This window comes from Antedon bifida, chromosome 3, assembly GCF_963402885.1.
Source record: "Antedon bifida chromosome 3, ecAntBifi1.1, whole genome shotgun sequence".
Classification (NCBI taxonomy): Eukaryota; Metazoa; Echinodermata; class Crinoidea; order Comatulida; family Antedonidae; genus Antedon; species Antedon bifida.
In genome coordinates this window covers 25,586,121-25,604,711 of record NC_136228.1, presented here as the reverse complement: position 1 = coordinate 25,604,711, position 18,591 = coordinate 25,586,121, and the positions used below count along the sequence as shown (strand labels likewise).

Here is an 18,591-nt window from a genome sequence, read left to right as displayed (position 1 = left end):
TTTTATTGACACTTTGTGAAAATTTAAGACATATCATTATCAAGGGCAAACTTTCTGTAGATTAAAAATGGCATGTTGCACAAAAAGTTACGTGCGCACATGCATTTAAAATTATAAAATGCGGAAAAATAATTTCTAATGGACGTTCTACGCGGATCATGATATTTTGCGCATGTAAAAAAAATTGCGCGTATGGTGTGCACGAAGTATGAAAATCATGTTTTTTTCTCTCTTGAATTATGAATTTTTTTTTTGGAGATATCACCCTCCAAAATTGGTCTTAGGGCTTTTTGCGCTTGTTTTTTCCAAATGTCTCAAAAAGGCCCAAAAAGCTCTCGTCTTTAAATGATTCGTAACTTTTGAAACAGTGTATGAATTGACTTCTTCTTTTTTGCATTGCATAGAATGTCAATATGTAATATTATTTTTCGTAAGTATACATTTTTTTATAATTCTAGAATTTAAATTTTTAATTATAATCATAAATATTGTTTTAATTGATTTCCGAACCGCTAAAATAAAGAATTAAGCCCGTGTTTATTATGTGTTCGATTCCATTTCGAGCGCCGGGCCGGGTGTAGACTCCTCCTTTTTTTTAAGACTCCTTCTTTTTAACTCGCATTTTCTATTAAAATATTTAATAAACATAGATTAAAAATAAATATAAACAAACCCTTAAACAAGATCTTACCAGACATATAATTTTTATTCACATGGGTACATAAGAAATAGTATATTTTTAACTTCAAAGACACGTCACTTTTTGAAATTTCACAAACGAGTTGGATTCGCGTCAACCAATCAAAAGGCGAGATTCCAAAATCATTCAACTCTGAACGCTCACAGACTCTCTTTCCCAGACGATTTTTGGGTCCAGCAGCTTGGACCTATCAATTAGTCGAGTTTAAACAATATTAAAACTGTCAGCCTTAGATAAATAGCTTTTGCGTTGATACAGTTTCTTATTGATTATGGGGTTTTAGCTGGCTAAAGCCGCTGCGCGAAAATTGAAATATACTATATAGATGAAATTATATAACTCATTTTATTCAAATTTTTTTATATGATGACATAATTAAAATTAAAATGTGAAAGAGAATTAATTGAGAAAGAACATATTAAAATCTAGGAGAAAATAGGGAACGCATTAGCGTAATGCGCTCTATTAAATTGGAATAACTAGTACAAAATAGAAAAAAAAAATTGTATTTTTTAAATTATATAATCCATAATACATTTTAAAAAATGGGTGTAACGAGCCATCCTGAGGAGCTATAACTGATTAAAAATAGGTATATTTTTGCACAAATTTGCATTAAATTACACTATTCTTTAGCACACGATTATTAAGTTTAACGTACACGTGCTTCGTTATTGTTGCAATTAAAGTTCATCAAAATAATAAAATCTACTACAGAAGGTATGAAAAACAAAAATCAATTGCGAAAACCATTTTTCTATGCTTTTTACGAGCTGTGCGCACAAGTGCGGGCACAAAACAAAAACAAATTTTGAAATGGCCTGAGTGCGGCAAGTGCGGATAACCAATAAAAGGCGGATCCTGTAATTTTACCTATGCTACACTGTATGTACAGTAGAACCTTCATTTTACGTACGGTACGGGACCGCGTACGTAAAACATGGGATTCGTAAAATTCAGGTTGACCTTAAATTTACCCAAAATACGTAGAGATTGTAGCTACTTACTGTACAGCATGCAGGTGGCCACTAGCTAGGCCTTGCCTAGACTATTCAGGCCAGGCAAGCAGGCCTAGCAAGATGATGATGACGTCATCGGTTATTTTTAAGCGTACATAAAATCAAGGGAACGTAAAATCAGGGTACGTAAAACAAAGGTTCTACTGTACTATGTATACAGTATATAGTATAGAGTATATATACACAAAAAAAATAGAGCACACTAACAACATTTTATTTTCTTCATGTCATAATCTTTTTCCTGTGCACAATGTATGATGTGCACGTAGCATTTGTCTTGCGGATTTAACTAACTCACTAACTAACTCAAAGTGACGAGTTCATGTGTCTAGTTCTTCTTTCTTCCTTTTTTGTGAGTCGCGATTCTCTAAAACAGAAAGTATCGTAACTTTGTCAACATATCGACATTTACGTGAAGTTGTGCACCTCCTATTTTTAGTCGCGTGCAACGTGACTCTACAGCTCACTATATTGGTCGGTTGGTTGGTCAGTAAACACTAACTTGAGGAAGCGACTGTAGCCATGTATATGCCTTGTTGAATGACGTCAGAGTTGCACAACATGACTTGCGCGCAATTTTATGAATTTCAATGATTGATCATAGATTAAAAACCAAAAGTCATTTTTCATTGACACTTGGTAAAAGTTTAATTCATATAAAGGCCAAATTTTCTGTGGATAAAAAATGGCGTGTTGAACACGCACGCACATGCATTTAAAATTTGAAGATGTGCAAAATTAATTTCTAATCATTAATTTTTAAAAATGTTAGCAAATGCTTTAATTATTCCATTATTTGATTATTGTTGCTGTGTTTGGTCCAATTGTAACATAAGTTTTTCAGATTCTCTTCAGGTTTTAATCAACAGATTAGGTAGAATATTGTTATCAGTAGACATGTATACCCCTATTAATGATATCTTTCAGGGTAAAAGAACTTTTGTTTATAGATCAACTAAATTATGGAATTCTCTACCAAATAACATAAAATCAGAACTCCATAATATGTCTTTGGCAACTTTTAAATCTTCACTATAGAAATCATATATGTATTAACCTTTTTGCCTTCACAATTGTAAATAGTTTTATATCTGTTTTCTTTCTTTTTGTTTTTCTTTTATATTTTATTTTTGTTGTAAATATGTTTACTGAACCACTTTGGAAATCAGTACATCTGTATTGAAAGTGTATTTCAGTTTAAAGAAAGAACAAATAAAATAATAAATAAATAATCATGGTAGAAGCATTCGGCGACCCTACACTCATATACAATTCATTCATTCATCTTTTATTTCGGAAAAAAATTCTCCATAGTTCAGTAACAAATTAGTGTACATTATTGCAAATATAACAAATACATATATATATATATATGTAAATAAAATAACAGCAGAAAACTTGGTTACTTCATTGTTTTAATCACTACAAATTTGTTTCGTACGACCACCATGTAGCTGGCCGCACTCTTCAGGTGAAATGTAAAACATAAGTGACGTCACTTATGTTTTACATTTCACCTGAAGAGTGCGGCCAGCTACATGGTGGTCGTACGAAACAAATTTGTAGTGATTAAAACAATGAAGTAACCAAGTTTTCTGCTGTTATTTTATTTATTTATGCTCTACCTTGGTATTGAGCACTCTATCCTAACGGTCTGATAACTTCAACCTGAATATATATATATGTAGATATATAAAAAAAAAAAAAAAAAACCTACGCTACATAGTCACGTGGTTAGAACAATACAGTAGCTTCATCCATCTACAATGCTGATGAAATTGGATTTCCGTTGATGGGGAAGGCAGACAAGATCCAAGAGGTACCCGAGACGTATACCAGCAAACATCGTCCACAAAGCACCAGGTAACTGTCGTTGGCGCCTGCAATGCCGCGGGAAACTTTATTCCACCTCTTATAATCTTCCCCAGCAGCAGGTTTGGGTATGACCCTCTTGCTGGAGCCCCCAAGCATTCCGCCTTCGCCAAGTCACTTTCCGGGTGGGTAAATTCAGAAATTTGTTTTGAGTACCTTTCGAACCACTTCTGTCCATATGTAAAGTCATTAAAGGTTAAGTTTCCAATTATTTTATTCGTCGACGGTCATTCCTACCACATTAATTTAGAGACCGCCACATTTTGTGCAGATCAAGACATTATCCTTTTTTGCTTACCCAGTCATTCTAGCCATTTAATTCAACCCATAGATGTTGCCGTTTACAAATCCGTTAAAGCTTCTTGGTATGAATCTGCACGAAATTTCATAGTGGAACATCCCGGGCAATGTAAATAAACAATCTTTTTCTTCTGTTTTTTCTGTGGCTTGGACAGAAGGTGCGAAAGCTTAAAACGCCATCTCAGGCTTCAAAAAGTGTGGTCTATACCAATTCAATCCAAATGCCATCGACAGGGATCAATTAGTGCCATCGACGGTATACGTCCGGGAACCGGAACCACATGCTGCAACAACACCAGCAGCAGTGCCATCAACAACGACCACACTACTACACGCAGCAGCTAGACCAACAGCAACAGCAACCATAGAGTATCACGGTGCTGACGTCACGACGGTAGATGGCGCTGCGTGGTTGCTAGCGCAACCAAAAATGCGTTCAGCCTGCCTGAGTGACTCCAAGATCACCAATGGTTTGGAATAGGCTTATTGAAGTAGTCATTTTAAAACTTAATAATTTTCAATAAAAACAAACTAAAATTTCAAAAGATCACTAAATATTTGTTTTTAATATCTATTTATTCTTCAACTACAGTTTAAGTTTAAAAAAATCAAGCTAAGATACATAATTTGATAGAAATGCAGATCTTTACTGTTTATCAACATAGTAGCGCTGAACGCATTTTTTGGTTGGCTAGCAACCATGCAGCGCCCTCTATCGTTGTGACGTCACAACGTGATACTCTATACCGAATGCAGCTGCATCAAAATCATCCGGTCAGGAAGCTGCATTGGAGGCCCTCCAAGCTGCAATGGGCGATGATGGAGTCCAACTCTATAAACGTCGGTTTGAAGAAGGTTACGAGATCTAGGACGATCCCATGTATTTGGCGTCCACCTGTAGTAGTGTCATCTTCTAACTGCCGCCGATAAACCATCTATAACCGCCGCTCACTCATCAACATCCTCCTCCTCCTCCTCATCCTATGATTCGCCAACATTAGACCAACACTTTATATATCCCAAGAGATTTATGCAAAACACTGGAGAAACAAAAAAGCTTTAATTTCTGGTTTGGCATACAGGACGATGTCAGTGTTCTCCCCAGGCCTTTGAAGCGTCACGGTACCGTGACGCTTGGGTTCTATACCGTGACGCTTTACGGTCGGCCGTGACGCTTAAAACCTTATCCGTGACGCTTAAAAATATCAACCACAACCAATCTAAAAATAGATTAATAACAGGCAGGTACTTTCTAGAGCTGAGGCGCGGCATGCATAAAGAGCCTAATGCATACGAGACACGTGACATGACCACAAGCCAAGAAACAAAAGACTGGTGTTATAACAACTGAGACGCGCTTTCACCACCGGCCGCCGTCGAGAGATGTAAACACGTGTTTTGTTACTGCCATGTCTCTCTTTCGATCTCTCTAGTATTGGCTGTTGTCTGAATCGTCTAAAAAATGCGGTAACTTGTATATTGTAAAAATATATAATAAATATCAATGATATTTTCAATATCACACTGAATCGACTCTCTATGGATCGGTGGGATTTACTCTTTCGTCGGTAACGTTACAGGCCTCGAATTTTACCGCGGCCAGTGCCGTCGGTGCCCCAGTTGGCCTCAATGCCCTCGAAAATGAACAGCACCCACGGCCACTACTGGCCTGCCCTTTTTTGCGTTGGCCGTGAGTGCCCTTCCCGAGTTTTACCACAATAAAAACCACTGAAGTAGATAGAAAATAATGTCAAGGAGATTTGTTTACACGACTCAGACGAGACGCAAAACTATCGCCTGTCTTCGTTGCAAGGGATTTCCCTAAACGCTACACAGTAGACAAAACATCGAACATATTTGTGTAAACCAAAACATTATCGTCCCGGCCGCCGTGTGCGTGGTAAATCGTGGTATAGATAGTTACGTACATTAAAATACAGGGATATACACTTTTAATAATCAAGCTAAAAACGTTCCTCGATCGGAGGTCACTGAAAGTATTAAAGTCGCACCACCCCCGCCTCAATAATTGAGCTAGCCGCCTTCGTTGAAAAAAAATTACACGCACTCCTAGCCACCACCGCCGATCCGATCGAACACACGCAATTCAATACATTGGGAAAACAATTCCATTTGACGCACACGCACCCTCTGATAAGAAATTTCACACGACGTGTGTGTCGTGTACGACGAAGGAAAAACAATTCCTTTTGACGTACACACACCCTCTGAAAAGAAAATACCATGTGCGTTCCTGCATGGTGTAGTCCATTATACGTGTAAAATTAGGGGTGTCCACTTTTAGTACCAAAGTTAAACCCACACCTCAACCCGACGATCGTTGAAGTATATTATATTTATATTTTATCGCACCCACCTCAATAATCCAGCCGACAGATCATCGAAAAATCTTGTTTAACAACGTCGTTGAACTACAGTTGTCCTACTGATGAGTATTTTTTTTTCATTGGGGACTTCTCCTTGACGTTCGTAATGATTGCAAAAAATGTTTCTTATCGCGTATGTTTACCGGCGGAAAAAGTAGGCTAGGCTACGATCGTGCTGTTTGCTAGCGCGCTATGAAGTGTCCTTTCCGACCAACTACAGAGTTTTGTCCTACTGATGAGTAGGCATATTTTTTTTCATTGGGGACTTCCCCCTGACGTTCGTAATGAACGCTAAAAATGTTTCTTATCGCGTATGTTTACCGGCGGAAAAGGTAGGCTATGATCGTTTTGTTGCTGTTTGCTAGCGCGCTATAAGTGTTGTTTCCGGACAAACTAGAGGTGTCACTCAACATGAATGTTACGTGCGAGAGTACCATTTCCGGCCATCTAGGGTGTCAATTACCAAAAATCGCTTCGCCACAGCCCCAACCATGGTGGGGCTGTGACTCACGTACTTAGTGTCGGAATGGTCCCCCTCCCCCGGGTGGGGGGGGGGGGGGGCGCGGAAGCGTCACGCTTGATGTGAATCCTGGGGAGAACACTGGATGTTGCAAGAAAAGGAGCAAAAAAAGAAAGATGAGGATGCTGCCAAAGAAGAAAGAAAACGAAAGCGCGAAGAAAGGCAAAAAGAAAAGGAAAAAATCAAGAAAGCGAGAGAAGAAATAAATGAAGACATATGTTCGAAGTGTAGGGGCACATATGATGAAAACCCAGACAACTGGATTGGTTGCGAGGGGTGCAGTAGATGGTATCATCGTCAGTACACCGACATAATGGATATAGGGGATATGTCAACAGATGCCATCAATGACTTAGACTGGCTCTGTTAACATTGTTTATAAGCTCATTTCATTTCATGAATCAATAATCTATAATACATATAATTCACTGCATAACCTCTTTATAATTACTGTATTCCTCTGTCATAAATTCGGACAAAGTATAAAATATTCCACAGGCTTTATTATTCATTACTTATTTATTTACTGTGATAATGTGGTGCTAGAATTGAAAAAAAAAAGATGGAAAAGATCGAAATGTTAGTAAAATCAGAAAAAATCGAAAACATGCCAAATATTTTGGGATTTTACTTTTAATATTAATATTTTAACAGTGTATGCCTTTGGTTTTACATAAATATTACCTATATTGGCTCGCAAAAGGTTTTTAATCACCTGATGCTAGGTGAGTAAGCAATTCTAGGCCGCAAAGTGCCTGATGACGTCATCACACAGCCTGGCTGAGGTGGGGGTATTGCTCCGGGACATTCGCGCAGTCCAGGGAGAGGGGTAAACATAAATAAGTACTTTCTATCTTATTTTTGTGATTTTGACACAATTTTCAAACAAAATGTGGTACTATACAAATATATATTTGTCACCATCAACTTTCTAATTAAAAATATGTTCATAAAATGTATTTATATGTGTTTTAGTAGTATTTTCACCCAGTGACTATTTGTGTACTACAAGGTCACAACGGATTACGGTCGAAGCGGCCGCCAACCAAAGCGGCCGCTAGTTCAATAACGGTAATTTGTATGGAACGCCGTGTGCTCTTTGATTGTTGTTGGTTTGTAATGTAATCTTTGATTGTCATTGTTTCGACAGGTTTTCTTTACTCGGACGTAAATAACAATCTACATTATTGTAATGTAATTTATTCTCTTTATTTTACAGATTGAATGTGATACGTTCTTTTAAACGAAATGGCGAATCGATGATTAGCCTACTTATTTTAACTAAATGATTTTAAATAAATGAAATATATGTTTAATAATAAAGTCAATAACATTCATTGTGGTGTTTGTATTGTATATTAATATAATATATAATAAGCCAATTATTAAGAATTATATACATTTTTTCAATAAAGTATATCACAATATATAGTTTTGTTATTGTAGCCTATATTAATTAATCAGTACCGTAAAGTAACTATACTTTAGTAGTTTCTTCTTCTTTCTAATTTTTTTACAATATACATGATTTTATACCTTCAGATATATAAATCAATTTAAAATGAGTTTTAAATACTAATATAAGATGCAAGTGTCTGTACGGTACGGTAATTAATTACGCGAATTTTTGCTAATAACTCGACTGGCGGCCAGCAATAGTGCTGTAGAAGGTGTGCGTTCCTCTGGCGTTTTCGTCCCCACGTGGCTTTATTGAAAACACAAACAATGTATTACAATGGAATAACACTTAATGTAGAACACACCCTATTACTAATAATAAAAACCAAGATTCGACAATACCGTACGTAAATTATTAACGCAATACTGTATAACGATTCGATAGTAGGTAAATGAGATACAAAGATTCGGCAATACCGTACGTAAATTATTATTGCAATACTGTATAAAGATTCGATAGTAGGTAAACGAGATATAAGGATTCGGCAATACCGTACGCAAACTATTAATGCAATACTGTATAATAACGATTCAATAGTATGTAAATGATATATAAAGATTCGACAATACCGTACGTAAATTAGTAATGCAATACTGTATAACGATTCAATAGTATGTAAATGAGATATAAAGATTCGGCAATACCGTACGTAAATTATTAATTCAATACTGTATAACGATTCGATAGTATGTAAATGAGGTATAAAGATTCGGCAATACCGTACGTAAATTATTAATGCAATACTGTATAACGATTCGATAGTATGTAAATGAGATATAAAGATTCGGCAATACCGTACGTAAATTATTAATGCAATACTGTATAACGATTCGATAGTATGTAAATGAGATATAAAGATTCGGCAATACCGTACGTAAATTATTAATTCAATACTGTATAACGATTCGATAGTATGTAAATGAGGTATAAAGATTCGGCAATACCGTACATAAATTATTAATGCAATACTGTATAACGATTCGATAGTATGTAAATGAGATATAAAGATTCGGCAATACCGTACGTAAATTATTAATGCAATACTGTATAACGATTCGATAGTATGTAAATGAGGTATAAAGATTCGGCAATACCGTACGTAAATTATTAATGCAATACTGTATGAAGATTCGATAGTGTGTAAATGAGATATAAAGATTCGGCAATACCGTATACGTAAATTATTAATGCAATACTGTATAACGATTCAATAGTATGTAAATGAGATATAAAGATTCGACAATACCGTACGTAAATTATTAATGTATAGATTCGATAGGAGAGGGTCGAGAAACGTCGTGTCAGTTCAACGTTATATTTTCCCTTCACTACCAATATAATGAGATATACAAAGTACGTAAATTATTAAATGATTCGATAGTATGTAAATATTAAAAATAGAATATAAGATTCGATAGCATGTAAGTTAATATTAAAATACATATAAAATATACATTGATTTAACGGCCGGCAAACTTATTATACAACTTGTTATAGAAATATAAAGAAGAGCTGTAACTCAACTCGCTATAGGCCATGGCGTTGACAACATCAATCCAAGATTAAAGCGCACACGGCGTTCCATACAAATGACGATATTAAACTGGCGGCCGCTTTGGTTGGCGGCCGCTTCGACCATACTCCGTCACAACGCGGGGTGGGGATTCCTATGTAAACAAAGCATAGGCCTAGTGATGTGCCAAATTTCAATCAATTTTGTTGATTTAAAGTTTAAAATGCTTATGATTATATACTCTTTCAAACTGAACACTATTCGAATGCTGAAAGATAAATTGAAAAATATATGCAAGTTCCTAGCCTAGGCTAGTAGCCTAGGCCTGGCCCTCTAGGCCACATTTACTCACTTTGTGTAGTCCTCTCGCTTTTGTATGTGATACTTCCGTAGTATATTTACTTCGTGAAGGTTATTATCAACTTCCCATGATATAAAGTCGACCTTTTTAAGTAATTTTTTTTCATGAAACTTTAACTCTCTCATTCTTGAAAAGCGCGTTAATAACTTAATTGAGTCAATAAACTAAAGCAAAGTATATAGGCTATCACTCTCCGACTAATTACAACTCGACTCACTGCTGACAATCAAAAAGCATGGTCGAAAATTATGGAACGCCGTTACTGCCTTCTTCGGCTCTTTTACCATTACGTTCGGCAATTTTACCATTTCATATGGCTCTTTTACCATTTCATACGGCTCTTTCATCCTTTCATACGGCTCTTTCGTCATTTCATACGGCTGTTTCATCGTTCCGTGGTTTTCTATTTGACCCTTTCACCATTACGTTCGGTGATTTCATCATTCAGTGCTTTTACCTTTCTAACTATATTTCTCATGCATCGTTCTAAAAAGTTAATATTTGAAGGGTATAAGGGTTTTTCGGACCCATAGAAGTGGAGTTTTTAAAGCTGCTGATTAAAACATTGCAAACTTTAGAACATATTTCACGGTAAATTTTGCTTATAACGCTCCGGGACGCAGCATAAGTTCTCTGGTTCTCTCTTCTTCTACAAGCTGGTGCGCTTTTCTTTGATGCATGAGAAATAAAGTAGTTCTTAGCTGGGATGATATTTCTGGCACATCTAGTTCAGTTTCGTCACTAAACGAAAACGTTTGGTAAAGGCTTTCCTTAGTGTGCCAAGCTTGTGATGGCCATGAGTACCATATATTTGTCGTTTGTAAACGATAACTAAACGTTTTAATAATTTTGGAAAATTCTCCAAAAGTTCTTTTTGATACGTTCTCTTCATCACCCACTTTTCCAATACAGGTGCGTTGGAAAGTCCTTCTTCGTCAGGTTCGTGCGTTTGCGGTACATGTGCGCAACAACCAAACGTAACCGCGCCTATGTATTATAAATTTATCTTAAAACGGCACGCATAGACATTTAAATCGCTTGCTATATGAAATGTCGTGGATTGTCGGAACCAAATTTGGTATTAACGTAAAGCTCAAGCTTTGCTCGAAATATTAATGTCAAAATTACCGCGTTAATCGCCGTGAATCTAAATTATTTTAGTGGTTTTATTTTAAAAATACGATTTTTTTGTATTTTTGGACTGTATTTGGTGTATTTAACCCCAAATTAAAGCAATAATAACATGGTTAATAACAGATAAAAATTCCATGGAGTATCAAATCTGTTGCTTTTTTCTACAAAAAAATAACAGCGAATTCATCAACACTTTTGTTTTTGCTCATTTTAAGTGGAATTTCATGGTTTCTCTCAGTTTCTATGGTTACAAGACACTATTAAAATTTACCAAATATAAAATTATTAGTGGATTTAAATAATTTAAGATGTCTTCTTCCTAATACAATATTAACAAGTTTGGATTGTCACAGAAGAAGAAGATTGGAGTGAAAGAATTAAACGAAGGAGGCTAAAATGGTATGGACACATGATTAGATTACTGGATGATACCCCAATCAAACAAACAATGAAAGAAACTAACAGGAAAGTAAAACGACCTGTAGGAAGACCAAGAAATAACTGGATGAAACAAATAAAGAAAGACTTACAAAGACATGTAGACGCTAACACAAGAACAAACCATCCTGCCATAAACAGACAAAAATGAAAACAAATTGTGGAAAGCGTAATGTCGGAAGACGGAAAACGTTAAGAAGAAAGAGTGGATTGTCACATTTACTATTTTGGACTTTTAGCACACTTTGAATTGATTCTGGCAGCCTCCAATGTTATCGCAGTTAAAAACGTTATTCTTTATTAGAAGGAACCAACAAGATGGCGGCTGCAATCGACCAATCAGATATGCCCTACGCAGTACGCACTACTACTACGCCGCGCCTGTGTTAAGCCTATCTGCGTGAGAACGATACGGGCGTGTTATAGTCAGGTTAAAAGATGTCATAAAATAGGGTCACGTGTGCAATTTGTGATGAAAGTTAGCAACTTGCCTAAATATCTTTAGTGGGTCAAAATAAACCAGAAAAACGTTGTAACCCTGCGGGGGTCTTATATGGGCCTTTACAAGATGGCGGCCAAAATATTTAAGTAGCTTATATCTTCGTAATGGTTGGTGTTACAGGTTTCATTTTAGTGTTAATTAATTTACAACATACATATATTTATATTCACTCTAATACAACGTTTTGTACAAAAATGGCTGCAACTACCATTTCTGGCTTTTCATCAATCATCAGACTCTTCAATCCCCATGTTTAAGCAGCTTTTAAAACTCACCTTTTCGACAAACACTTCCATTCTTTATAGTGAATTACATGGAAAATCCGTGAACCTTACATGAAACGTTAAAACGTGTAATTTCATTTTTCCCTGATTTACTTTGTCGTCTAGTTAGATGGTCACATAACTGAAGGCACCAGTCTATGTACATGAAATTACTGGTAAACTGAATATAGTTATGTGGATTTTGCAAGATGTTGGTAGTTTAGTTTCTGTTTTATTTTATTGAAAACGTGTTATTTTTTTGCGAAGCGCATAGATGCTTTATGTATTATGAGCTCTACTTTTCCAAATCAAAATTTATTTTTATTATTAAAATTTCCTTATTTTATATCTACTGTATGGTAGGACTACCATAATATGTTTTTATGTTTCATTGAAACAAAATTTCAGGCAGTGTCATCTTTAATTTGTCTGAATTCTATAGAATAACTTGCAGCAATGTCTTTTTACAATTAAAATATTTATTTTTTTTATTAGAAAAAGAAATTTTGTACTAATTTTGACCTTTAATTTGTTCAGAAATATAATTATGGAATTATGTGTTCAGAAATAGAATTACGGAATTATGTGTTCAGAAATCACATCCTTACTACCAGTAAAAACAAATTAGATCGGTTTCATGTACTTTTTGACACAAAACGTTTGTTATAATGAATATAAAAATATACATTCTGACCATTTTAAGTCAAATGTTATTTTTCTGTGACCAGTATATATTGAAATACAAGAAAACCGAGGTCCAAGGTCAATGAAGCCATTTTTTGCCACATACTGATAAAATATTTCATTAGAATGAATATAACATATAGCCTATGTTCTGAACAATTTAAGACCTAACACATGTCTCTATGACCAGTAGTTATCGAGATAGAAGAAAGTCAAGGTCAAAGGTCAATCAAAATATTTCCGTTCACTTTTGGACAAAAAAGTTCATTAGATCAAATATAAATATATAGGTCCTGCGCAATTTGCATTAAACTGTTTCTCTCTCATATTATTAGTTACAGAGATATAAGAAGACAAGGTCAAAGGTCAAAATGCCAGAAATTGTAGTTTTGAGTGAATATAAATATATATATATATAAATCCAAAGGCAACTAACTGAAAAAATGACAATGCTGTGGGTATCAGTGGCTGGATCTCAATGGAGATACAAAAAAAAAGCGAAAAGCTAAATCAAAACGATAAAGTAAAACAGCCAGAAAAGTTAGCAGAGCTTTCGGGCAACACTAGCCCTTCATCAATGCAAGTGAAGGAATTTGGATAACGTCATAGTATAAGAACTGGCAAGTGCTGCCTGGGTGGACAGGAATAAAAGAAATACAACAAAAGAAGACATGGTGGTGAATGGTGGATGGAGACTGAATAAGAGTAGAAAAAAAAGAAGGTAGCTTGGTAGAGATATAAACAATTTTGGAATAAAACTGAAAAACAGCTTAAATGGTGGTTAATATTGAAACTTAAATTTTGGTAGTCAATGGAATAATTTTACCGATCTGATAAAATATATATATATATATAGAAATAAATAAAAAAGACGCTAGTAAATTACCAACTGAACATTTTATTGCACTACAGGCTGTTTAATGATTGAACTCAATCTTCAGGTGCTAGGCTCTGAATTTATTATTTATTTCTATTTAGCTCTACATTTTGTATCGAGCACTTCCACTTTCATGATCAAAACGATAAAGTAAACAGCCAGAAAAGTTAGCAGAGCTTTCGGGCAACACTAGCCCTTCATCAGTGCAAGTGAGGGAATTTGGATAAAGTCATAGCATATGAGTTGGCAAGTGTTGCCTGGGTGGACAGGAATAAAAGAAATATAACAATAGAAACAGCGTGTTGAATAGTGGGTGGAGACTGAATAAGAGTAGAAAACAAAGAAGGTAGCTTGGTAGAGATATAAACAATTTTGGACTGGAACTCAAAAAAGCTAAAATGGTGGTTAATATTGAAACTTAAATTTTGGTAGTCAATGGAATAATTTTACCGATCTGGGAGTATGTTCCTAATGTTAAGTCCAAAAGGTTTTGTGGTTTTAAGTAGTAATTCCCAGTGGTTTTCTTTGTCTTTGCGAGTTTTGTCGCTCCATTTGACGTCGTGGTCTATTGCAATAACTCTGAAATTTGCAATCGAGTGACCAGCTGAATTAAAATGTTCGGCTACAGGTTGATCAAGCTTTAATGTTTTGATAGCTGATCTGTGTTGTGTCATTCTCATACGGAGAGTGTTTTTTGTTTCTCCGACGTACTGTTTGCCACAAATATTACAGTATATGAGATAAATGACGTTTTTGGTTAGACAATTAATTGATTGTCTTATCCGAAAAATGCGGCCAGTTTGGTTACTCTGAAATTTTTCAGTAGAATCAACCAATGAACAAGTTTTGCAAGATTTGCCGCAAAGGTGACTGCCCAAATTTTGGCTGTCATGAGAGTTAATTTCACTCTTAAATTTAGATCTGACTAATATATCACGAAGGTTGGGAGGTCTACGAAATGCAATAATGGGTGGTTCCGGAAAAACAGTCCTGAGACGTTCTGTGGACTGTAGAATGGGCATATGTTTCTCAATAATAGCCCGTAATGGAGGCAACCTAGGGTGGTAGGTTGTGACCAATGGCACTCTGGTCGATTTTTTTGGCTGACGTGGTTTGTACGTCAGTGTTTGACATCGAGGAATATCCTTTGCTTTCTTTATAGCAGTTTCGATGTATTCCTTCTTGTAATTTCTATTCCGGAGATGTCCGGTTAGTTCTTCGGTACGATTCTGAAAATCTAAATCTGAAGAACAGATACGTCTGATACGTAATGCTTGACTGTACGGTATGTTTTTAGTACAGTGTCGGGGGTGACAACTGCTAGCATAAGAACTGCATAAGATATATATGTATATATATATATATCACTTGCACTGATGAAGGGCTAGTGTTGCCCGAAAGCTCTGCTAACTTTTCTGGCTGTTTACTTTATCGTTTTGATTTAGCTTTTCGCTTTTTTATTTGTATCTCCATTGAGATCCAGCCACTGATACCCACAGCATTGTCATTTTTTTCAGTAATTTGCCTTTGGATTTATATATATATATATATATATATAAACACAACAGGCAAAGAACATTAATTCTAAACCGCCCGGTGATATACTGAAATTTAATTAATTAATTTGAAACGATAAAGATGAGGAAATCTGTGAGAATGAGAAAAAGCCGCCCCAACCGAGACTCGAACTCGGACCGCCTGCTTGATATGCAGATGTCCTAACCATTAGACCACTGGGGCTTTCATGGTATTGTTCGAACTCGATTGGATAGCGACTCTTTAACATTCTCGGCGTGGTACGGCGGAACAGCACTAGTCCTCAGTTGTACGCACGCGCAACAGAGATCAAATTGATACGCCCTCATCTTTCAGTATTTTTATTCACGAGGCGGGATCTCCGAAGAGATACTTTTATATATATAAACACAACAGGCAAAGAACATTAATTCTAAACCGCCCGGTGATATACTGAAATTTAATTAATTAATTTGAAACGATAAAGATGAGGAAATCTGTGAGAATGAGAAAAAGCCGCCCCAACCGAGACTCGAACCGCCTGCTTGATATGCAGATGTCCTAACCATTAGACCACTGGGGCTTTCATGGTATTGTTCGAACTCGATTGGATAGCGACTCTTTAACATTCTCGGCGTGGTACGGCGGAACAGCACTAGTCCTCAGTTGTACGCACGCGCAACAGAGATCAAATTGATACGCCCTCATCTTTCAGTATTTTTATTCACGAGGCGGGATCTCCGAAGAGATACTTTTATATATATAAACACAACAGGCAAAGAACATTAATTCTAAACCGCCCGGTGATATACTGAAATTTAATTAATTAATTTGAAACGATAAAGATGAGGAAATCTGTGAGAATGAGAAAAAGAGAGATATATATATATATATATATATGAATTATTTGAAACACTAAAATGAAACCTCTAACACCAGCCATTACGAAGATATAAGCTATTTGAATATTTTGGCCGCCATCTTGTAAAGGCCCATAAAAGTTCAAATATTATTTAAAGTTTTGAAAATTCCACCTTTAAGTGTAATTTGAACTGTAAATTTAAGGTTATTTTTTTCCATTCCAAAATTGTTTATATCTCTACCAAGCTAACTTCTTTGTTTTCTACTCTTATTCAGTCTCCACCCACCATTCACCACCCTGTCTATTTTGTTATATTTCTTTTATTCCTGTCCACCCAGGCAGCATTTGCCAGTTCTTATGCTATGACTTTATCCAAATTCCTTCACTTCTGGCTGTTTTACTTTATCATCGTTTTGATTTAGCTTTTCGCCTTTTTTTTTTATTGGAGATCCAGCCACTGATACCCATAGCATTGTCATTTTTAGTCGCGTGGACGCGACTCTATAGTTCACTATGTCGGTCTGTCGGTCGGGTATCACTATGCGTTTTAGCACGCGACTTATGGCTGTTGGCCTTGTTTCAGTAATTTGCCTTTGGATTTATATAATTAATGCTACTAAATGTTTCGCGTATTTTACGTATCCCTCCAAAACCACTTAACGGTACGTGCTCACATTTGGCACACTGATGTTTATTGATGGGCCGCACACGATAGGCTATGTCACTTTCTTAAATTTTAAGGATAAACACTAAAAAAGGCAAAACATAGCAGTAATTTGACCATGTTACGTCACTGTATAAACTACGCAACCTCCTCTGTTGTGTACCGCCATGGCCGGATCTACAAATACCATGCCGGTGGTCCGCTATAAAACACTCTTTTAGTCAACCGTATCGAATGATCGCGTCGTTGTTTTAATTAAGTACACCTATTCTTTGAACAGAATGATTTTCTTAAATCACGGTGAGTAAAACGCAATGGCCATTGATATTACTGCTTAGTATACGTTCGAGTTCGAATCCGCGACATGTGTAATTATTAAGTATCACAAGGTTAAAAATCAAAATTAGACCACGATGTAATTACAAAATTAACAAAAAAAATGAATAAAAATGAACACACACAAACAAAACGATTCTAAATGGTTTTATATATTGTTGAACATGAAAACAACTTAACAATTCGTTTTTCCGCAACAATGTATTTTTTAATCGATCTATGTTAAACTTTTTTATTTTATCTACATGTATCAAATAATTAATACACCACGAAAAAACTTTCGTTGGTGTGTGTGTGCATCATCTAATTCACACAGCACCATTTTCCTTTAGCGTCTTTTATTTTCGCAAAGTTTGAACAGTCAAAAGTATCCAGTATTGCTTTCATTTTTTACTCTACATATTGTTTCAAAGTGAATTAATAGTGTATAACAAAATCAATGGCCGTTAATACAGTAGTTCCGAATTTTATTCTTGATACAATCTGTTTTTATTTTAATAATTTGTCAAAGTAGGCCTACCTTTATCAGAGTGCGCTTTTATTATATATATTGGCTTTATTGATATCATCATTATAATGTTATGAAGTTTCAATTACCTATCCTTTCAAACAACGTTACCAAATATCATGTATTCATTTTTTTTTTACGCAACTTTGGATCCATTTTGTCTTGAGCTATATCCTTTAGCACACCCCGTTCCCTAGACCCGAAGGAACTATTTTTTTAATTATTTTTTTTCTTGACATCAATTTTTTATTTTTCAACTTGAATTGTTTTTTATTGTTATACTTTTGTATCTTGTATTGTACTATCATGTCTCATAACCACTGTGGTTCAGACTACAACACATCAAATTCCGACCGATTATCCAGTTTATTGGTTTCTCCATCTTCAATCAACCCAGATAACTTTACCTCCAATATTGACCCTGATTCCCAATTTGCAATGCAATGAGTACCTCCCGATATTACGATCCTAATGAATTTTCTGTTAATAAGTAAGTAAGTAAGTAATATTTATTGCTTTCTAAATACAGTACAAATATATAAAACAGTATAATGTAAATGAAATAAAAAGAGAAACATTAAATATAAAAATACAAGACTAGACAAGAAAATAAGCATGGAAAGCAAGGGATGGTCCTTTAAGCCCAGAGGCTTGTTTCCAAAGGGGTCCCCAACATA

General features: G+C 35.5%; 1 protein-coding gene and 1 non-coding gene across 4 annotated transcripts in view; both read right to left on the bottom strand.

The window, feature by feature from the left end:
- The window catches only part of LOC144836937 (U3 small nucleolar ribonucleoprotein IMP3-like), a 59,356-nt gene extending 49,009 nt beyond the window's left edge, over positions 1-10,347 (bottom strand). For all 3 annotated transcript variants that reach the window (XM_078691882.1, XM_078691884.1, XM_078691885.1), the window contains exon 1: positions 10,123-10,347. In XM_078691882.1, the coding sequence (XP_078548008.1) occupies positions 10,123-10,256 (134 nt within the window). In that variant the 5' untranslated portion in view covers positions 10,257-10,347. The remainder of the gene's footprint in view (positions 1-10,122) is intronic.
- Positions 10,348-15,697: 5,350 nt separating this feature from the next.
- Trnad-auc (transfer RNA aspartic acid (anticodon AUC)) lies at positions 15,698-15,769 on the bottom strand. Its single transcript has one exon. It is a non-coding gene; the product is annotated as a tRNA-Asp (tRNA).
- Between the last annotated feature and the right edge of the window lie 2,822 nt (positions 15,770-18,591).